The 23,311-nt window shown below is 45.1% G+C and overlaps 1 protein-coding gene across 2 annotated transcripts in view; it reads left to right on the top strand.

The window, feature by feature from the left end:
• GABBR2 (gamma-aminobutyric acid type B receptor subunit 2) overlaps positions 1-23,311 on the top strand; it is a 369,607-nt gene that overhangs the window by 211,266 nt on the left and 135,030 nt on the right. For both annotated transcript variants that reach the window (XM_060101019.1, XM_060101018.1), the window contains exon 7: positions 11,051-11,287. In XM_060101019.1, the coding sequence (XP_059957002.1) occupies positions 11,051-11,287 (237 nt within the window). The remainder of the gene's footprint in view (positions 1-11,050; positions 11,288-23,311) is intronic.

The raw sequence follows: 23,311 nt of genomic DNA, 5'->3' as shown, positions 1-23,311 counted from the left end.
GGAGCAAATAAATTTCTGTTGTTTTAAACCACCCAGTTTATGGAAATTTGTTATGGCCACCCCAGGAAACTGATACAATCACCCAGCAGGTCAGGGACAGATCCAGGAGTGGAAGCCAGGACTGCTAAGTCCCCACTCACTGCCCCTTCCCCTCTACCATGCTCTCCCTCTAGACTTGTGACCTGCTTAGGAGCAAGCAGAGCACATCCAAATCAGCCCTTTCTGTGATTTCTTAGCGGGCCCGTTGGTAAGTGGCAGAACAGGACAGTATGGGTCTGGTAATCAGGAGGTCTAGCACAAATCCTGGCACTGTCACCAATTAATCTGCCACCTCAGCTAGACACTCACCATCCCTGGGCCTCAGTTTCCTCAACTGAAAATGAGAGATTTGGACCATGTAACTCCTGGCGTCCTTTCACAGCAAAATTCTCTGTAAGTATGGTATTGAGTTATTACAGCAAGCTGTGTGATATGGTTATAATGTTAAACCCTGGAACCCCCAGGATAAAGGTAACTCTTGATAAAGTCACATAATCAGGTGGAACAGTGGCCCCTCTTGAAATGCATTCTCCGTGGTTGCCTCTTCCATATGCCTGTCTCTGGTGCCAAGCTGTCCCCAGCTTGCTCATTGGCACCCAGGAAATTTCTGGTAGGAGGAATAACAAGGTCATGGTCTCCCTCCCAAGCACGTTCATCAGTACCTTCCCGTTGGAATTTCCAGCGATGGGACAAGTGCAGACCTTTGGGCTTCCCCGAGTACATTCAGAGCTCAGTCTTTCAGAACCTCACGTAAACAGCCTCTGGATACTTGCTTTGGCCCTAAAGGCTCTTTCTCCTTGTTAAAGTTCCCCATCACCACTCTATTTCCCCAAAGTGACTCTGTTGACATTGGTGATTTCCAGTGTCAGCTTTCACTTTTCAGCGTCCCCCTGGGTTTGTTTCCACTGTGAGCATTTACAATTCTGGTGTAAAATTCCAGTGATGGCTCAGCCTCTCTAATAAGGACGTTCTTCCCTGTTACCATTCTCCTGCTGAGACACACAGAGTTGGGCCAAGGCACCAGATGGAAAAGTTCACAGAACCGTGGAATCAGTGGGAATCTCAGAAGTGGGCCCCAACCCTCCATCAAAGGCACAGGCTCATTCTTTGGAAGGGTTTTGTAATGTTTTCCGGCAAGAAGCTTCTGTGACCACCCACAACCGTTTATCCAACACAGCAGAGCAAGAGGAAACAGAAATCTAGCGAGTCCTCAACTTAGAGCAATGACCTGGGAAAAGCTGCACCCATCGCATTGTCACTGCCATCAGAGCGCCATAACAAAGAACCTGGGGCTTTTAGGGAAGCTCTGGGCTCTAGAGGGGAGGAAGGGAAGGTGCCATGGAAAAGTAGAGGTGCTCCCCAGGTGGTCAAGCTCTACAGCGCTACTGCCTCTGCCCTCACCTGCCCCACAAAGCTCCTGTTCCCTTCTGCTTCCCTAGGTATCCACATCCCTGGGAGACAGGCGGTGTGGCAAAGGAATATGGGCTCTGGAGGAAGGGTGTGGTGGCCTTTTGGCACTGGTTAGATATGAATCTTGGCCCCACCATTTCCCAACTGAGTGACTCTGGAAGACAGATAGTTGTTGATGCAACATCCATAGCCCCTCTTCCCCCTCAGTAACATAACTCTTGTTTTTAACTGGGTATGTTGCCACCCATCTGAAAATGTACATTTCCCAGCCTCCCATGTAGCTAGATACAGCCAGGATTCTAAGTCTAGCCAATGAGATTTAAGTAGAAGTATTATACAAGACTTCTAAAATCTCCTTTAAGGGGAGAGCTTGCCTTTCTTTTTCCTTCTCCTTTGTGTTGGCTGGAATATGGATGGGATGGCTGGAGTTACAGCAACTATTTTGGATCAAGAGGTGACCTTGAGAAGGAAACTTTATTCTAAGATAGCAGAGCATAAAGATAAGAGCCTGGGGGCCTCCCTGGTGGCACAGTGGTTGAGAGTCCGCCTGCCGATGCAGGGGATACGGGTTCGTGCCCCGGTCTGGGAGGATCCCATATGCCGCGGAGCGGCTGGGCCCGTGAGCCATGACCGCTGAGCCTGCGTGTCCGGAGCCTGTGCTCCGCAACGGGAGAGGCCACAACAGTGAGAGGCCCGCATACCGAAAAAAAAAAAAAAAAAAAGATAAGAGCCTGGGTCCCTGGTTACACTGTGGAGTTGCCATAGCAACCCTGCACCACCTACCCATGAACATCTTTTACGTGAGAAAGAAATAAACTATCTCATTTAAGTCAGTGATAATTTTTTTTCTGTTATATACAACTGAACCTAATCAATAGTGACGCAGTGACATTGGGCTAGTCATTTGGCCTTTCTGAAATTGTTTGTCATTATACTGGAGTAATAATATCTCTTTTACAGATTTAGAAGGATTAAATGAGGTAATACAGAGGAAAATATCTTGCTGAGGGCCAAGCACACAATAGATGCTCAACAAATTGTAGTTCTCTTCCTCCATCAGAGCAGCAGCCTTGTGGGCAGGAGAAAGGAGTAGTGAGTCAGTTTATACACACAAATCTGTTCTGGTTTGTTGTTGGGATTTTACTGAATCTATAGACTGATTTAGGAAACACTGACGTCTTTGTAATATAGAGTCTTCCCATCCATTCAATTTCTCTCAGAAATGTTTTGTAATTTTTTGTGTGGAACTCTTGCTTGTATTTTATTTGATTTATTTATAGGTATTTGATGTATTTCAGTGAATATATGCGCACATTACTATTGGGTGCATGCTTGGGGTGGAATTTCTGAGTCATAGGGAATACATATGTTCAGCTTTAGTAGACACTACCAGATTTCCAAAGTGGTTATACCAATTTACACACCCACCGGCAGTGATTGAGAGTTCCAATTGGTTCACATGCTCACCAGCATTTGGCATTATTAGCTTTTTAATTTTAGCCAATATAGTGGGCGAGTAGTGGTAGCTCATTTTTGTTTTAATTTACATTTCGTTGATGACTAATGAAGTTGTCGATCTTTTCATATCGTTATTGACCATTTTGATACCCTCTTTTATAAACTGCCTATTCAAGTCTTTTGCCCATTTTCCACTTGGATTCTCTGCCTGTTTCTCATTGATTTGTAGAAGTTCTTTTTGTATTCTGGATATGAATTCTTAGACAGTTATATGTATTACTTATATCATTTGTGTCCTGTTTAAGCATCTTTCCCACCCAAGCTCATGAAGATATTTTTCTATCCTGTCTTTTAGAAGTTTGTTTTACCTTTCACTTTTAGATATAGAATTCACGTGAAATTGATTTTATGTAAGGTCTAAGGTAAGATCAAGATTAATTTTTTTCCGTATGGATAATCAATTGATTCAGAACCATTTATTGAAAATCCTCCTTACCTCCCCATGCTATAGTATCATCTTTATCATAAATTAAATGAGTATATATAGTGTGGATCTGTTTCTGGACTTTCTGTTCTCTTCAATTGTTCTATTTACCTACTCTTTAACCAATACCACACTGCCTTAATAATTGAAGTTTTATAAGACCTGATGGGTGGTAGTGTTAAGTCCCTCTTCTTCTATGAGATTTTCTTGGGTGTCCTTGAACCTGATGTCATGTTCCATTTTAGATCTACTCACATATTTACACTTCCCATTACTTTTCATTCCTCCCTTCATTTCTGTTTTGTTTATGATCACTTTCCTTCTGCCTGAAGAACTCCTCATGGTCTTTCTTTTACTGCGGGTTTGCTGGAGACATATTCTCTCAGTTTCTGATTGTCTAAAATTTTCTTTCATCTTTAAGATGGAGAGATATATTAACTAGGTGTAGAATTCTAGATGGTTTGTTATTTTCTTTTAGCACTTTGAGATGTCATTTCATTGTCTTCTGGCGTCCATTGTTTCTGTTAAATCAGCCATCAGACTTATTGTTGCTATTTTGAAGGTAATGCATCCTTTTTTTTTTCCTCTAACTGCTTTTTTTTTTTTTTTTTTTTTTTTTTTGGCGGTACACGGGCCTCTCACTGCTGTGGCCTCTCCCTGCTGTGGCCTCTCCCGTTGCAGAGCACAGGCTCCGGACACGCAGGCTTAGCGACCATGGCTCACGGGCCTAGCCGCTCCGCGACATGTGGGATCTTCCCGGACCGGGGCACGAACCCGTGTCCCCTGCATCGGCAGGTGGACTCTCAACCACTGTGCCACCAGGGAAGCCCTCTAACTGCTTTTAAGATTTTGTCTTTGCTTGAGTCTTCAGCAGTTTTACTAAGCTGTTCTGAAGTGAGGTTTTCTTTGGGTTTATCTTGATTGGAGTTTAAGCTATATGGAACTTCATGAATCAGTGGATTGATATGTATTTGGGGAAATTCTAGGAAAATATCTCTTAAATATTGCTTCTACCTATCCTCTCTTTCCTCACATTTTAGGACACCAGTTATACATGTGCTATACCTTTTCAACACATTCCATATATCTCTTATGTTCATTTCCTATTTTCTATCCTTTTTTCTTCCCTGTGCCTCAGTCTGAATATCTACTACTAACCTTTCTTCCAGTTCACTAACCTACTTTCTGCTGTGTCTAATATGCTGCTTCATCCATCTGTTGAGTTCTTAGTTTCATTTGTTGTCGTATTTTTAAATTTTTTTAGGATTTTCATTTTATTCTTTTTTTCTTTCATTGCTTCCAGTTTTCTGGTGATATTCTATATCTTTTATCTATTTTCTTGAACATATAAACCTGCTATGTTAAAGTCCATGTCTAATAACTTCAAGATATGGATCACCTGTGGGTCTGCTTCTATTGCCTATATTTCTTCTTTCCTTCCTTTCTTTCTTCCTTCTTTTTTTCTTGTTTTTTTTTTAATTTGATCCTACCACCTGGCGTACCTAGTAAGTTTAATTCATTAAATTGGTTATGAAAAATTAAAGAAGCTACAGATGGCATTACTTTCTCCAGAGAAGATTTATTTCTCTTCAAGCAAGCTGTTAGAATAGGGGCAGATCACTTTATCCAATAAAGAATTGAGATGATTCCAAGCTTGGTTTTAGTTTTCACAAGGCCTGGTCTGTTTTGGTTTGCCCTTACTCCTATCTGTCCTTCAGCATTCTAAAATCCTGAGGTGTTTACTGGATTGGCCCTGGATTCCAATTTTTGTCTGCCTAATGCCATGAAACTCCAAACACATCTGCTTATTTTCTTAACCCCTTAGCCACCACTTTTTCCTTGGCTTCTCACCCTCTTGCTTTATGCAGCTTAGTTATCACCAAATATTTCAAGTGCAAATGTCAGTCTGCATACTGGTATTCTGTAGTTCCTCTTCCTCTGAGACCTTGGCCTATAAGTCTTGCTACCCTTATAACCCTGAACTATAGTTTTTTGTCTTCCCATCTCTGAGGGACTGCTGAAAACTCTGATCCAGTGTTTTCTATTCCTACAACTAACCTTCCCACTTACAAATCAGCAAATGCTTCCAGAGGAAACAACAAAGAATGTTGGACTCTTCTCAAAACACTTCTCTTCTCTCCAGAATCTTGGTTCCTCAAGTCCTAGATGTCCTGGTTGCTTTCGGATACCTTTGGATAGCTATTTTTATATTTTATGCTGCTTTCCCTAATGTTCTTCATCAGAGCTTTTGTCTGACATAACCTATTTCATCATAGTCAGAGTAGAAGTCTGACCTGAGACTCTTTTGCTTAAAAGGTGAAGAATAACATATTGGGGACAGGGTAAGCATGTCACTGACTTCAGCAATTTGAGGTGCTGTTGTGGATAAGAGGGAGCAGACATGTTCATTTTGGCTCCACAGGAAGACATAGCAAGTTACAGGGAGATAGGTGTAAACTCTGTATCCGGAAGACTAGTCTCATAGACGTCAGGCATCCCTTAAGTGGAAGACTCTTCCTGAAGACATAGTGACCTTCCCAACGCTGGAGGAGTCTCAGAAAAGGCTCAACAAATACCTGGAAGTTGCTATTGAGAAAATCCAAGAATCAGATTGTAAGAGGGACTTAATCAGTGGTAACCAATTTATGTATTTTGAAATCTTAAAGGATTTTTTAAAATACAGATGCCCAAGTTATCTCACAGACACAGTAAACAAAATGTAGGGCCCTGGCATCTGCATTTTTAACAAGCTCCCTGGGTGACCTACAAAATGGAGTAAAAGAACCACTAGACTGTCCCCTAGTGTACCTTCCAAATGAGGCTGTGGTTCCAGCATCCCACAAAGGATGCTAGAGAGAGACTCTGCCAGTTTTTCCACTCTAGGGGGTGGCAATTGGAGATGTGGAAGGAGATGTTTCCCCTTTCTCCTCTCTTCTGTCCATGAGCCTCACCTCTCCTAGAAAGCAGGACTCGACTTGGTTCTGTTGGAATGACAGACCCATAAAGTTTAGTCATACTGTGGGGTAGCAAGCTTATGTGGGCTAGCCTGGGAACCTAACCACTATTTATAACATAGTTTCTGTATGAAACTATGTTCCAAGTTCCAACAACTGCCTTTCAAAAACATGTGGAACACAATGTGTCAGTAATTGGGACTCTCTATATAAAGTTATTTTCTCAGAAACTTTTAGCCTCTCATGATAAACTTGACCTCAGAGAATGAGTAATCAATCAGTTTTCAGTGTCTGCTTTACAGTGGAAGAAATTCTTCTGCCCTGAATAATTGAAGACCTGCTTTAAGAACAACTATTACTTTTGCTCAGACAATTGTGAGAGTGTTTCTTCCTGCTGTCATTGTTTTGCCTGAGGGAGATCAGTGCCATCTTCACCTGGGGACAGTGATGAATGGTCTGGGATATAGTGTGGTAGCAATGACTTCAACGTGGTGCTTGCAAAGGCAGTGAGAATGAGGTCACCTTTCAGAGCTAAGCTACACTGGTGTCCCACGCCAAGGACTCTACCCACAGAAGTGAGGTAAACAGCCACATTGCCAGGGTCCACCACCCCCCTTTCCCCTGGATGAAGAACAGTTTTATGAGATAGAAAAGATAGGGATTTACAAGTGGTACATATTAAAAAATATATAGGGGCTTGTGTCGGCCCCAATGTCAAATTGAATAAACAGTCTGATCTTGATCCCCTTTACTGTCTACACATGAAAAACATCACCAATAAACTATATCAAAGAAGTTAAAAAACCACACTCATTTACCTCCTGATGAGACCATACTGTGTCTGTTCCCCTCAGGTCTGACTCCCGCCTCCAACTTTAAGAGGGTCACAGAAACCTTTAAGGATGCCCCCGTGGCATGTCCTGGATAGGGAAGAAGTCTGGAAATGTCATCTGAATGTAATCATCAGGTTGAACAAACAGGACTCAAAGAGACACCACCAGCCCTTGGATGCCTTTGCCTGCATCAGAGAAAGACTCATAGCAGCAAAATCTGGGAGAGGAGAGGTCAAAGGGGCCTCATTCCTTTTATGCTTAAACAATTAATTAGATAAATAGACATTCAAGTAAATTTTTAATACTTTAAAAATAGCCAGGGCTTCCTTGGTGGCGCAGTGGTTGAGAGTCCGCCTGCCGATGCAGGGGACACAGGTTCATGCCCTGGTCCAGGAAGATCCCACATGCCGTAGAGCGGCTGGGCCCGTGAGCCATGGCCGCTGAGCCTGCGCGTCCGGAGCCTGTGCTCCGCAACGGGAGAGGCTACAACAGTGAGAGGCCCGCGTACCGCAAAAAAAAAAAAAAAAAAGCCAATAGCTGAATTAATAGCCTGAAATAGACCTAAATTGCCTTTTAAAATAAAGAAAAATATAGCCAAATAGTGAAAGATGGAAAAATAACAAGGATGCATTGAAACAAAGCATCCTTAAAAGTTGTGACTCTCACCATAACAAGAAGAGGAAACGCACCTTGGAAGTGAAAGTTGCCCATCAGTATGTGAAAGGAGCTCACTCTTCATCATTAATCAGAGAAATGCAAATTAAAATGAGATGTACTTTTTTTTCTTAACCTAAGAAACTGACAATGATTTTAAAAATTGAAATACCTATTTTGGTCCAGGATGCAAGGAAATGGGTACTTTCATACAGAGTGGAATTTTAGCTTTTCATATTTGGGGAGGATAATTTGGCCCTTTATATGTGTGAATAGCGTTTAAGGTTTTTGTACCTTTTGCCTCAGCAATTACCCAGCTGGGAATTTCTTCTGAAAAAATAATTACCAGTGTGTGTTCAGAAAATTTAGATACAAGGATGCTTTTTTGCAGTTCTGTAATTTGAAACAATTAGAAAAAGCCTAAATGTCCAATAATTGGAAATTAGCTAAGGAAGTAAAGGTAGGACATCCATGCACTGGAGGGCTGTTAACCCCTATCAGCACAGGCATAGTCTTGGGCCTTCAGGGTGTCCTGGGTGAGCAGCTGTGCCAGGTGACCAGGTGAACAACCACCTGTACTATTAATAGTAGTGGCTGGCATTTGTGGAGCACCTACCATGTCCTGGACACAGGACTGACGCTCTGCACACTTCATCTCATGGAACCCTCATGGCCACCCAGCAAGAGAGGATGCAGAGACCTGGAGGAGATAGGATCCGGCCCCAGGTCACAATTAGTAAACCACAGAGCTGGGGCCAGAGGACAGGTTGGCCTGCTTCCAAATCCTGTGTTCTTACCACTGTGCCAGGCTCCCGCCTCGATAGCTAAGAGGAAGCTTCTAGGTCACCTAGTCCAACCTCCTTGCTTTTCAGATGGAGTAACTGATTCTTAGAAAAGGTCTCTGCCGGTATTGTTTTGGGTTCTGTGGTCAAAATAGATAACATCCCTGACCCCACAGAGCTTAATTCTGTGGGTAGGTAAATTGCAGGAAGTGAAAAGTGCAATAAAGAAGATAAAACCCGTGGATAGAGAATGCCTGGGTGGGAGGAGGTTTTGGAAAGTGTTGGTCAGGGAAGCCATCCCTGAGAACTGATACATGTTGAAATTTGTGTGCCGAGAATATCACATGAGAGCTGCGGAAGAAGCTTTCTGGCAGAGGAAGCATCTAGTGCAACAGCCCCAAGCTGCAAACAGACTTGGTGTGATCCAAGGACGCAAAAGGTTTAGGGAAGAGAGAGTTTCATAATGGACTGTTTCATGCTCCCTGATGAGGAGTGAGACGGCGAAGGATGATGGGTGGAGGGGTGCAGTTTTTTGTGAGGAGGGGCCCAAGGAGCTGGGCTGGGCTAGAGACGGTGCTGTCTCCTTGAAGAACCCTTGGAATTGAAGAGCTTCTGCCGGGTGTTTTGAGTGATGAACAGAATAGTGATGGCTGGATGTGATGCATTTCCAAAGGAAGTTATAAATGGATAAAACCTGAGCCATCCAACAGGAGCCAAATAATTTAAAAAAAAAAAGGCAGTGGATTTGTTGCTGGGACACCAATCACATTTGGTCAGGCAGATTCCCGATTTGGTCGCCTGCAGGTTCCACCTTTTGGAGGGGCTTGGCTGTACCCAGGCTCTGCTAAACCTTGAGCCAAGGGCAAGGGACTCGAGCTCCAGCCACGGAACAACCCAGCCTTCGACGGGTCAACTTCACCACCCTCCCTGGACACTAGACCTGGCCCCAAACAACCTGGGGTGGAAGGCAGTTATGACCTCAAAAGTCAAACATGAGAGAAGCAGCAAAGCTGGAATAGGACCAGTGGGGAGAGAGAGAGAGAGAGAGAGAGAGACAGACAGACAGACAGACAGACACTGTGTGACCTTGGCCAAATCTCTAGACCTCTCTGTGTCTCCAGCTGCAGGTTGAGGGGGCGTGTGTGACCAACGCTAAGGGCCTTTTCTGGTATAAACTGACAGTGAGTTGATGGTTTCTATGTGTGATTTGTGCCCAAGGAAGGTTTTTCCAAAGACTAAGCTGTGGGCTCTGATGACATTTCTGGCAGGGAAGTTTAGAAGTGATTTGAGAAAAAGCCCACAGAAGGGCTGAGGGTAGTGGGTTCCCCTGGAGCGGCATTCATTTGGATCTATAAGCCTCAGGGACTAGAGTAAAAAGGCAGTTTCATTACTTTGTGGTCTCAATCAGAATGTTAATATTACCAATGAAATTCTTTTATGAAATTCAGCTCAATGGGAGAAAAAAATTCTTTTTTTTAAATGCTAAGTTATTCACAGACCCTACTATATTATGGAAGATGAAAGGGAAGGGTACAATGTAGAGGTCAGAACAGACCTTACACGTGGGCAGCTAGGACCTGCCCTGGGCCCCATGCTCTAAGCGGACCTCACTCAGGCCCCATGAGGTTCAGAATTCACAAGGCCATGGGGCCCTGCCCACCTGGAGCCTCCCCCCTGCTAAGGCCATGCCTTGAATTCCATGCCCAAATGCCTGGAGCCACATCTAGGGTCCAAAGAGCCTCTGTAGGGAGGACTGAGCTTCTGGGGTGGTCAAGGGGCTACTGATGCTGGAAGGGGGAGGAAGTGTGGACTGAGCTTGGCTGGCCTGTGGGGTGGAGCCAGGTGGGAAGAGAAGAGGGTGGGTGGACCACAGAGCAAGGTCAGCCCCCTTGTGCTGCTGTGCCCAGACTAACGCTCTGAGGGGCCCCAGACTTCTGAATTCAAACTTGGCCTTCCAGATGCTAAGGAAGGTATATTTACCTTCCTTTAACCCGTTATGATGGAAAGATAGAAAATATTTTACTGAACAATTGGTTTGCTTGCCTGTAACTTAATATTTAGACATATGGTATGTGGGCCTTCACTGATGCTCTAGCTCCAGGCCCTGCAAATGTCAGGGGGAGGCCTGGTTAGAGTGCATTTTTCCTTCAGCCTAGTCTTGGCAGACAGCCAGGGTTCAGATGCCAGCCCCGCCACTCACTTGGGCCTAGGCAAGTTGACTTTCCTGAGTCAATTTTCTCATCTGTAAGTAAATGGAGATAAGAATAGTACCACCATACAGGGTTGTTGTGGGGATTAGATGAGATAATGGACATTTAAGAGCCTAGCACCATGCCTGGCTCACAGTAAGCTTTGGGGAGTGTCAGCTTTCAGCACCGTGTGCCTGATGTCCCTGCTGGCTATAACCTGGTGTCCCCTGGTCTCCTTGTTTTCCAGACGCCACAGCAGTATGAGAGAGAGTACAACAACAAGCGGTCAGGCGTGGGGCCCAGCAAGTTCCATGGGTACGCCTACGATGGCATCTGGGTCATTGCCAAGACGCTGCAGAGGGCCATGGAGACGCTGCACGCCAGCAGCCGGCACCAGCGGATCCAGGACTTCAACTACACGGACCACACACTGGGCAGGATCATCCTCAACGCCATGAACGAGACCAACTTCTTCGGGGTCACGGTCAGTCCCAGGCCCCCGGGCTCTGCTTTCCTTAGTGTCCCTTAGAGACATACAAGGCAAGAGGGGCTGTGTCACAGGCCCTCTGATATACAGTCCATTTCCTCAATTGTTGAAATAACTTCCTGTGGGCTTTACGATTGCAGGGCTGCTGAAACGGGCACATGTGGTAACGCTCTCTGACATGTTGAGAAACTGCTTCTCTATAACTCATGGATTAGAAAGGCCATAGTGAGTTGACCGCACACAGAGCAGGTGGAATCCACCAGCTGGAGGGGTGGGGTGGGCCAGCAGAAGCTCTAGACCCAAAGTCAGGTTCAAATCCTGAGCCTTCACTTTCAAGTTTCCATCTTCAGACCATGGAGTTTTCATCCCCAAAATGGGAATAATACCTACCTGGCAAAGTAGTCATAAAGATTAGCTGTTACAAATTAAAAACTGCTAGTGTTTGTTGAGCAAGCTACTTGCTCTGAGCTTCAAGATTCTCAGCTGGGAAATGGGGATAATAATATCTGTCTTGCACAGAAATCAGGAAAATTAGCAGTGATAAGAATCACTATTTTTTCTTGAATGCTTATTATGTGCTAGATATGTGCTAAGCCCCCTCCATGTCCCTCTCCACAGCCCCTGAGACCCCTCCCTCAAAAAAGGCTCCACAGAGCACCAAATACCCAAGAAGTCCTTTTTGTCCATGGTGCAAATTCACAGACTGAGCCTTAGAGCGGGATGAGATTTGCCAGGGGTCCCACCAGTAGCATTGAGGCAAAGCTGTCTCAAAACGTGGGTACACTTTATGTAGATTAGCTCGATGATGTATGCCTAATGTTAGGCCCGTGTAAGCACTCAGTAAATGCTGGTGGTGGTTGTAGTTAATAATGGTCTCGCTGCATCCATATGCCATCTGTAGGAAGTAGGTGCTATTATCATCCCATAAATGTGAGGGGCCTGAAGCTCAGAGCATTTAAGTACCACAGCTAATCAGAGGTAGAGCTGGGATTTGAACCTGGGTCTAGCTCTTAATTGCTGCATCACACTTCCTTCTGGTAATGGCCATAAATGGTAGTTATTCATGTCTCATGATGATGTATTTGTCACTGACTCTGCTCCCAGAAAATAAGGAAAATGTGCTTAAATAGGTTGAAATGGACTCTAAAGTGCTGTCCTTTGTTCTAATTTGAAGAGTCATTTAGAGAATCAGTCTCTCTTGGGAGTAAATAAGATGAGATGATTTATGTATTTCTTACATGTTCGTGTTCTTTTGTGCGTACGCTCAGGCTTGCTTTGTTGGTCTGACAGGCCAGGGCTTGTGCAGGTGCTGAATGTAGACTGTGGTGTGGACGCCAAGGTAGTAAAATGGGCTCCTTGTCCTGGAGCCTGTGGTCCAGATACAGGGTTGAGGCCTGGACTCAAATGACAGGAAGAGGTTAAAAGTGCTCAGCACCATAGGAGAGACTGTGTGAGCCCAGAGGGATTTCTGTGACCTTTGATGAAATAGTCATGGAAGGCTTTTTGGAAGTGGCAGCATTTGAGCTGTGCCTTAGACATGCAGAGAGGGGCTGGTGGTCCGGCCAGATGGAACATGGTGAGCATGGGAAAGATGCATGCGTGCAGCAGGGACAGTTACTTTGTCGGGAATATTGGATGGGAGGATGATGAAGCTGGGAAGGTAAGTTGGGGCCCAGTTCTGTAGGGAAAAGCTAAGGAGGCTGGCTTTTATCTTAAAGGCCAGTGATATTCTCCAAGTGCACCTTGACCAGTAGTACCAGCATCTCCTGGGAGCTGGTTAGAAATGCAAATTCCTGAGCCTAACCCCAGACTCACTGGATCAGAATCTCCAGGGTTGGGGCCCAGCCATCTGTGGTTTAACAGACCCTCCAGGTGATTCTAATGCACACTAGAGTTTGAGAACCACTGCTCTGGGTGTTGGGGAGCATTGAGGTTTGCTATAAGAAGGATATTTCCACATTCCTGAGTAGAGCTTCTCTTGACCTGAGACCTGGGCATCTCCTCCACAGTTTAGAAGTAAAGGCTCTAATTAGTCATCAGCAAAAGACATGTCTAGACTAGACTCAGACTAGAAGCTTTAACAACTTTCCTTGGCCCAGTGGTTTCAAAAATTCTTTTTTTATCCTCAGAACATTTTGTTATAAAATTTTACCTAGTGCCTGGTGTATAAGATAAATTAAAGAGGAGATTCCCAGGTGAATGGAAGAGCCCAAAGCCCTGCCTGATCAGCCCCCTCCACGTCCCGCCCCACAGCCCCTGAGACCCCTCCCTCAGAAAGGCTCCACAGAGCACCAAATACCTCGGAAGTCCTTTCTGTCCATGGTACAAATTCACAGACTGAGCCTTAGAGAGGGGTGGGATTCGCCAGAGGTCCCACCGGTAGCATTGTGGTAAAGCTGTCTCAAAACGTGGCTACACTCTTTCAGGTCATCGTCACACTTTGTTTCTTATTTTATAGAATGAATTCTTAGTATCCCAAGTTGAAATGGCTGGATAGAGAGCTACAGAATCTAGGAAGCCTCTCATAATCCTAGAACTCGGCATATTGTCTAGATGCCTGATGTACCTTAGGTGGAAACCATTTATAACTACTCCTAAGTGCTGTCAAATAATACATAACCCCTACTTGATGAGCAATTAGATGAGGCTGCCTGAAATGCTTTACCCAGCTTGAAGATGAGTTTCTTTTTAATGGGAAATTCCTTGACACATATTTTTGCCGGCTCTGGTCTGTGACTCTGATCTGTGACTCTGTGGTCTGGTCTGTGATAATTCAGCGAATGTCAGAACTGAAAGCGATCTTAGAGATCCTCAGATTTAGCCCCTTTGGGTTGTGGATGAGTATCTGAGGTACAGAGGGGGAGTTTCAAAGTCACACGGAAAGAAGGTTTGATTCAGGCAGGATGGTGGTTCAGATGGGCCTGCCCCGACCATACTCCGTGCCCTCTCCCTCCTCTTTGTACAAGTCCTCCATTAGTTGAGAAAGAGATTGCAATAGTGGAACATTTCTTCAGGTTTTTTTCCCCTTCCTCCTTATCCCCTTTGTCACATATTAATATGTGCTTGTCACTGGGCTGTAAAATTGTCTTCTGATCAGAGAAAAAAGGCCATCTTCTGACAAAATAAAAAGTGTCCCTGTGATCCAAGGAGACCACGGAAGGCCAAGTTCAGCCATAAATAAAGAGTTAGGAAAGGAACAGGAGGTAGAAATAAATTGAAGCGTTTTCTGTTTGCTGAAGGGTTTTCATTATACAGCACACACGGTATCCATTTTTCCACTCTCAGGCAGACACTTTATTCTGGGTCACCCTCATTCAGCATGTTTACTATACGGAAAATCGTTTAAACACATTAAATTAATTATATCCATGACTCAATTTCAATTGATTCAGTATGCACTCTCGCCTGGGAGCTGGGCCTGTGGCTGCCGGTTGGCGTGTTGAAGAAGAGATTTCTTCCAGGCATCCCAGATCAGGAATCTGGCTTAGCTTGGGGCCCAGCTCTCTTTTATTTTCTAAGGAGCTCTCCTCCCAGCTACCCTCCTCCGAGAACACTGGAGAACATGTCCCCACCTACGCACTGATGGCCTAGGGGTCCTGCCACCTCTGATTCCCTGAGTACACAGTTCTGAGTTCTGGCCCTGTCATTACCTCTCTCTGGTCTGCAGATTTCAGAATGCTTTCTCACCTGGAAACCCTTCTTCTGCCAAACATGTGACAGAAACTCAGGCTCTAATTGGCTGTTAGGTCTCAAAAGCCCAGAGCATTCTGAGAATCCCAGCTCAGCAGCGTTCATCTAGGGCAAGGATTCCTAAACTTCTCTATATATGAGAATCTCCCAGGAGCTTCGTTAAAAATTCAGATTTCCTAGCCCTGCGTCAGAACTTCTGATCCGGTGGCTTTGCTGTAGCGCCAGAACATCCCCATTATTAACAAGCAGTCCCAGTGAGTCTCAAGTAACAACCTTGAGAATTGCTTGGAGCTCTGTTGGATGTTTACGTGCATGCACGCGCGCGCGCGCGCGCGCGCGCACACACACACACACACACACACTTTTTGATTTTAAACCTGTCAGAGATGTATTCGTTCCTCCATTCATTCGCTCCTTAGCAGACCCTGTGCTGGGAGCTGGGAGCACAGAGAGGAATAACATGGTCTGTCCCTCAAGGGCTCCCTGCCCAGTCAGGGAGAGACAGTAAATGAACAATTGCTGGGCACTGTTCAAGGTCAACCCAACACCCTTGGAGGGAGGGCTTCATTCTGCTTATGGGAGTAAAGACCAAGGAGCTGTCCTCGATTTTCACAGTTCAGTGAGCAAAATTCCATGTGTGGGTAACTGCAAGGTGCCTATGCTATAGGTTCTCCCTGTGCCGTGTGCTGAGGAGCAAGGGTTCAGTGCCAGGCTCCCCCACTACCCAGCACTCAGGGCCATGTACTGTGGCTTAATAGACTCCTCCAAGTAGGCTTTTCTACCAGAGAGGCACTAAATTCAACACAAGCTTATATCCATAACCCTTCAAAGCTGGCTTCAGAACATGTGCTAAGTTTCCAGGTGAAAAAATCAAAGCTTAAATTTTCTTTAGGTGATCATTTTTTAATTCCTCCCAGTTTCCAGTCTCTTTTTTTTTTTTTTTTTTTTTTTTGCGGTACGCGGGCCTCTCACTGTTGTGGCCTCTCCCGTTGCGGAGCACAGGCTCCGGATGCACAGGCTCAGCGGCCATGGCTTACGGGACCAGCCGCTCCGCGGCATGTGGGATCTTCCCGGACCGGGGCACGAACCCATGTCCCCTGCACCGGCAGGCGGACTCTCAACCACTGCGCCACCAGGGAAGCCCTCCAGTCTCTTTTTAAAAAGGTGATGTACCAGATCTCAAAATGGACACATCCTTTGAGTATGTCAGACCAAGATACAATGGCTCTAACCAGCAGTATTCCCCCTTTAGTAAATGTTTCTTCTGGTTTGTCTTTTAAAACGACACCATATTAACTTTGTGGTGTGAATGACAGAGGCTAAATTAATAGAATCTCATTATACCCTATTGTGAAGGTGTAATGTGTGTAATAGTTTCTCTGGGAAGTCACTGGGAGTATGCACCCCAGGTTTGGCTGGGGGCTGTGAGGCTTCCAAGAGCACCTGGCCATAGAGAAATTGAAAAGGCTGCTGGTAATATCTTTGTGAAAAGAGGGCCCATTCTTGCTAAACTAGTTCCTGTGATCACCTCCTCACTCCCTATGGGTGGACCTCATATAGAAGCAATCACAGCTGCAAAGAGGGTGACCCATGTGTTCCTCCAAATAATAGACCCTATCTTCATCCTCTGCCCAGCCTCTCTCAACCAGCTGTGTCTGGACATCTCAATTTAACATCTGTCAGGAGAGGCCGGCAGCCTTAGGTTCAGGCAGTCACCTCTGAAAGCTGTTATCGCTAATTGATCTCACCAAGAAGGTGATGAAGACAGCAGGTGGCAATTTCCAGAGTTTATTGATCTATTTGTGTTTGTTGCTGAAGAGCGGGAATCCAGCCTTTGCCAGTGTGTCCCTTAAACTTCAAGTTTTTATGCAAGATTTTTAAAAAATTATCTCTCCTAAGACTCAAATACTGCCCCCCTCCTCCCCCGCTAACATTTTACCTGAAAAGAGGACATCCTAGAGTGAGCTCAGTTTGGTTGGGATTTGCAATCACTAAGTTCTTGGAACCAGGTGGTTAGAGGAAGCCAACCAGCTCCTCATCCCAGGGAGATCGTGTGTTGGCTGAAGCACCATTTATTTCACAACCACTGTTGCCTGGCCTTACTGTGACCCTGAAGTTGTGCAGTTGATTTTTTATCAAATAGGAAGTACACTACTCACATGCACGCACACACGCACACACACACACACGAGTGAGTTAAACATCATCTTGTTCAAGTCGGCCCATCTCTCCTGCCTCTCTGATCTTTTGGGGTCCTGGTTTTATTCTCCAATACAGACGCTTCCCACCAGCCACCCATTCGTGCCTTATATTTGATATCATCATTTAGCCTATAGATTATTTTTTTAGGTTGAATTTGAGTGAGACAAGAAAAAGAGCGCTAGGAGCTCCATCCAGAGGTAGAGAAAACCCTACCAATTTAGGATTTGACCCCTTTGGGGGCTGGTCGTTCAACCAGTCATGACTCCGTCCCCTGGACTCTCATGATTCCACCTGTTTCGATTTTATCCTTGACACAGTCACTAGAGAGCTTGTCAGAAGCTCTGCCGTGGTCCGAGTGTGATGTGCCAACTGCATGTCCTAGAAAGTGGGACTTGTCCCAGTGACCTCGTGCTAGCTCCCAACACTACTCAGGGTTTTATGTTCTAAGAGACCCTCTTTCATGAGCCTTTCTTGGCCGTTGCCCAAGATTAACAGCAAACTCTTCCAGAACTTCCTCTGCACCCCACTTGTCTCCACCCCATCCCAGACCCAGGGAGTTCCACTGGAATTGCATTATACACAAAGTTAACGTAGGAGCTAGTTTGGAAACCTAATCTCTCAACCTTTATTCCCTGGCTAAGCAGCCCACCCGCAAACTCAGATAAAATGCACATTTCCCAGGGCATGGCCAGTGAAAACTGTAAGAGGAAATGCAGATTTGAAAAGTCAGGCAAAAAGAGGCCACAGTCCAGTCCAGCACTTTCCCTGTGTGACCTCAGGGAAATTGTTTACCTTTCTGCGCCTCAGGTTCCTCATCTATGCAGGGAAATATAATCTACTTCGTAGGGTTGATATGAGAAATAACGACTGTGTTTAGCACCCTATAACTGCATCATCATCATTACTATTATTATTACTACCACTGCTATTACAATAGTGATCTTTCAAAGCACAGTTTATGTGGGTCTTAATCAAGGAAAGTTCATAATCAAGTCCAACAATCATTCTATACCTCCTAAGTGCCAGTCTGTTTCACATACATTATCTCATTTAATTCTCAACAATAAACAAATCTATGAACTTGTATTAAGTTTGCAGGAACACTTTCGAGTTCTCTAACTGCTGCTGCCATTCACTCTGGGGATTCGATAGTCACCTTAAAAGTGGAAGGCATCTGCTCACAGACTTCCCTCTGTTCCTCCCTTTAGTCTAGCTCCATGCCACTCAAAGCCCCATGGCCCTAAGAATTATACACAATACATACACAATATACACAATACATGTATACAGCATCATACACAAAAACTAACGGCAGCAGATGCTGTTGGTGCCCAGCCAGACCTTCTGGGATCCCTTTTAGGGGTTTGGTGAGGTTTGCCCATCCCCCAGCTGTGCAGGTACCCCTGCTAATATCCCACACCTTGGGCGATTGGAGCCTCCTGGACTGGAGGTGCCTGGGATTCACACCCCACCCCCCCAGCAGCCTGCAGCGATGACTGGCTGGTGTGGTGGTACGACACCAGCGCGATTCGCCTCCAGGTCTCCCTGGACGATTAGGCTGAGGCTTGCCTCGCCTGAAAACACATCAGAGCTTGGCCTCTTCCCTTTTCCTCTCCCTTACAGTTTTCTCCTGAGAACATGTCTTTAATCAATCGCTTGCACACAATTCCCTGTCCTAGGCTCTACTTCTAGGGGTCCCAATCTAAGACACCTATGTGTCTTTATAGAAAATTTAAACATTTTCAAGAGGGAATTTTTACTGTAAGCTAATTGTTATCTCTGCGTTAAGTTTAGCACCAATCCCCCCATCACATCCCCCCACACCAGGTAGAGGGTTCCAGACTCATCTCCCTTATACGCCATTGCACTCTGCTCCTACCCCTGCCTCTTGCAGTCAGCCTGTGGGAGAGCCATATTCATATCCTCCAATGAATTAGCAGCTCCCAGATTTGTAGCGACCACAGTTTTTCACCCCTCTGGTCCCCACAGTACTTCGTCTACTGCTTTACACCTGGAAGATGCTCAGCAAACACTGGTAACCTTGAGTTAACTTTGTGGGGTTGAACCTGTACATGATTGAGAAATTCAGTCACACTCTCCTACTCTGCTGCCTTCCAGGATTCTATAAACTATAAAGACTTTTTCTACCCAATAAATGATCAGAACTGACAACAGAAGTATTAACAGGGTCTATAGTTCTCGAATCAGCTGATAGCAGTGCCCAGATTATTGCTGTGATAATTTAAGCTGGTGTTACTGTTTCACGCAGGTTGTGGAAATCTCCCTGACATGTGTGTGTGTGTTGGGGTAGGGATGGGGGGCTCTTGCTGGGATGGGATGAGAAACCCATCCTTTACCCCCTCCCCAGTCTCTCCCATCAGCATCTCTCTAGGGCTCAAGTCCCAGAGCCCTCTGTGACTTCAGACTGTCAGGAGCATTTCCTAGAGGTAATTAATTGCTAGTAATAAACAACAACTATAAAAATAATCCTCGATGTGACTGCCCTGTGCTCAGGGTACACTTATGGTCTCTATCTCCTTCATTCCTCAATGCAATACATTTATTAACATCATGCGAGCTCCTACTATATCCCAGGCAGCATCCTGAGCACTGTACACGTTCTTGAATGTTATGCTCAGAACAGCCACCCAGCAGGGGATGTGTAATTTTGAGCGCCAGGAGCTCCTCCCAATGAGCTGCATCTGGCTCTTTAACCGATGTCTCATCTTTGTCCACATGTTGCTTTCGCAGTGGCCTCCCTGGCACCCTATTTAAAATTGCAGTCTCACCCCTTTCGTTCTTCTTCACAATAGTTACCCCACTTGACGTGTGCCCTATTTTACTTATGCACTGTCTGTTTTGTTTTCTGCTGTATCTCTAAGACTTAGAACTGAGTGCCTGGGATATAGTAGGTGCCTAATAAATATTTGTAAGTGAGTTGATTATTTAGATAATTAGCGACCATATCATTATTAAAAAAACAAATGAACAAAAACAGGCTGAGCAGATAAATGATTTACCCAGCATCCTATAGGTAGCCAGTGACAGAGTTTATTCAAAGCTGCCCAATCTGGCTGACTCAAAAGCCCATGTTCTTAACCATTTAGGTGTCAGGTCTATTCATTCAGCTAGCATTCCCAGCACCCCCTATCTGCCAGGCCTGGGCCAGGCAGGAGGAGTAAAACTGTCCAAACAACCATAGGAGATGCAGGGGAGGGAGAGCAGGAACCACTCTCCCCATGTTAATAGTGGAGGATATTATGGCCCCCTCTCTGCACTGGGTTATATGTGTGTCCATCTGCCCTTTCCCACTGGACAGTGAGCCTTTGAGCCCCTTGCCTGGGACTGGGGCCTGTAATCCTCCTTGTACCCCTGGTGCCTTATATCATACTGGCTCTTAGTCTATGAAACACATGTTTGTTGACTGAATGAATGAGGAAATTGTAGTTCAGCAAGGCAAAGTAGCTGTGCTTGGGTCCCATGGTGCATAGCTGGTGAGCCTTGTTCAGATCTACGTCCTAGGTCTTCTGATTCTAAATGCAAGTGTCTCCAAACCTTGTGTTCTTGGGTGCTGCTTGGCTGCTCTCCCCCCATTTATTTAAACACAATTACAAATGACTGTAGATAATGTACAGCACGGGGAAGAAACCTACTCCTTCTGCTGTTAGATAAATTTGAAAGATCAAAATAATGTGGTTTAGCAATTTGTTTGAATTGATGCCTAGCCTTCCAAAGGTTTGCAAGTGTGATTTCCTCAAGTCAGGGAAAAAATAGCTGTTTCCTTATGAGAAGCAGTGTGGGGGAGTATATCATCTTATGAGAGCTTCAGCAGAGCCCTGTGTACAGCTTCTGTCCGGGTCCCTGAGAGAAACAGACAAAGCGAGGGTTCAATGACATGGTAGTTGTAGTAACATTACTGCAATGACAAATGTCATGATAATAGGAATAGCTAACAGTGTTGAGTGCTCACTCTATGGTGGGTACTCTGCTAGGTATTTAATACATTTAAGATGTATTATCTCATTTAGTTCTCATAATAACCCCTGTTATGAGTTGAATTGTGTCCCCCCCCAGAATCCATATGTTGAACTCCTAATGCAAAGTATCTCAGAATGTGACCTTATTTGGAAATAGGGTCATTATAGATGTAATTAGTCAAGATGAGGCCATACTGGAGTAGGATAATCCAATACAACTAGTGTCCATATAAAAAGGGGAAATTTGGAGACAGACATGCACACAGGGAGAACCCCATGCGAAGATGAAGCCAGAGATGGAACAACGCCTCTATAAGCCAAGGAATGCTGACGATTGCCAGCAAACTACCAACAGCTGGGGAACAGATTCTCCCTCACAGCCCCCAGAAGGAACCAACCCTGCTGACACCTGGATCTTGGACCTCTAGCTCCTGGAACTGTGAGACAAGAAATTTCTTTTTAAGTCACCCAGTCTGTGGTATTTCGTTAACGGCAGCCCTGCTAAACTAATATAACCCCACACAGTGGAGACTGTTATTATCACCATTTTGCAGGCAAGAAAACTGAGAGGTTAAATAGTTTACTCAACGTCACAGAGCTCGTGAGAGAAGAGCTGGGATTTGGACACAGGTGTTCTAACTTAGACCCTCACTTGTAACTGTCATCCTGCGCCTATACAAGCTCTCCTCCATTAGGGGGCAAAAGAATCAGCCAGAGGTGAACAGAGCTGAAATGAACCAATGAGACCATCACCCCCACCACCTCACTTTGCAGGCGGGGAGATCGTGGCCCTTGAGGACCTGCTGAATAATAATAAGGCTGAAGGGCCTCCCTGGTGGCGCAGTGGTTGAGAGTCCGCCTGCCGATGCAGGGGATACGGGTTCGTGCCCCGGTCTGGGAGGATCCCATATGCCGTGGAGCGGCTGGGCCCGTGAGCCATGGCCGCTGGGCCTGCGCATCCGGAGCCTGTGCTCCGCAACGGGAGAGGCCACAACAGTGAGAGGCCCGCATACCGCAAAAAGAAAAAAAAAATAATAATAATAATAAGGCTGAAGCCAGGACCCTGGCCCCTCATTTCTAGGCGGGGACCCTCCTTGATGCCCAGCTGCTGCCATCTAGAGGAATGTTCTACACATCTCAGTTTAGCCAGATTATCCTGGAAGCAGTAGGCAGTACCTTACATTTTACTCACTCTTCCCTAACTGGGGAGAGGGAGGGTATTTTTACGACCCTCTTATTCATGTGTGTATATAGATACACACACACATATTTCTTTTTCTGATTACTAAAATAATAACACGTTCATTATAGAAAATGTAAAAAGCACAAGACAAGCACCAAAAAGAAAATCAAATCACCCATAACTTCATCATTCAGACAGGCCTGTGGGGTACTGTAAGCACTTACACTTCACACTCAGATGTGCTCTTTAAAAAAAAAAAAGTTTCCCTTCCAACCATCTGTTTTGATCCCTCACATTATAAAGCTTCTTCTGTGGCAATGGTTCTCACTCTTTTAACCCCATCTTTCCTTTTTTTAAAATTATGATCAAATATACATGACATAAAATTTACCATTTTAACCATTTGTGAGTATACAATTCAGTGACCTTAAACATATTCTCACTGTTGTGACACCATCAAGACGTCCGTCTCCGGAATGTTTTCCTCTTTCGCAAACAGAAACTCTGTCCTCATTGAACAGTAACTCCCCATTAGTTGTGATCATGTTAAAGCTATTATTTATTATGAGAATAGTTATTCATTATTTTCAGAAGTGTTTGTAAAGATATCATAAGTAATTTGCTAACTAATTTTATAGGGAAACTGTAGTATTTGCAAGCTATCTCTAACCAAATAGTTATTAGCCCAGCAAAAGTTTGGTTGCCCTTTCATACAGAGACCTAAGAATGTACATTTTTATTTTTAATTTTTATTTTTTTTGTGGTACGTGGGCCTCTCACTGTTGTGGCCTCTCCCGTTGCGGAGCACAGGCTCCGGACGCGCAGGCCCAGCGGCCATGGCTCACGGGCCCAGCTGCTCCACGGCATGTGGGATCCTCCCAGACCGGGGCACGAACCCGTGTCCCCTGCATCGGCAGGCGGACTCTCAACCACTGCGCCACCAGGGAAGCCCAGAATGTACATTTTTAA

This window comes from Mesoplodon densirostris, chromosome 6, assembly GCF_025265405.1.
Source record: "Mesoplodon densirostris isolate mMesDen1 chromosome 6, mMesDen1 primary haplotype, whole genome shotgun sequence".
NCBI lineage: Eukaryota > Metazoa > Chordata > Mammalia > Artiodactyla > Ziphiidae > Mesoplodon > Mesoplodon densirostris.
This window is presented reverse-complemented; position numbering and strand designations above follow the sequence as displayed.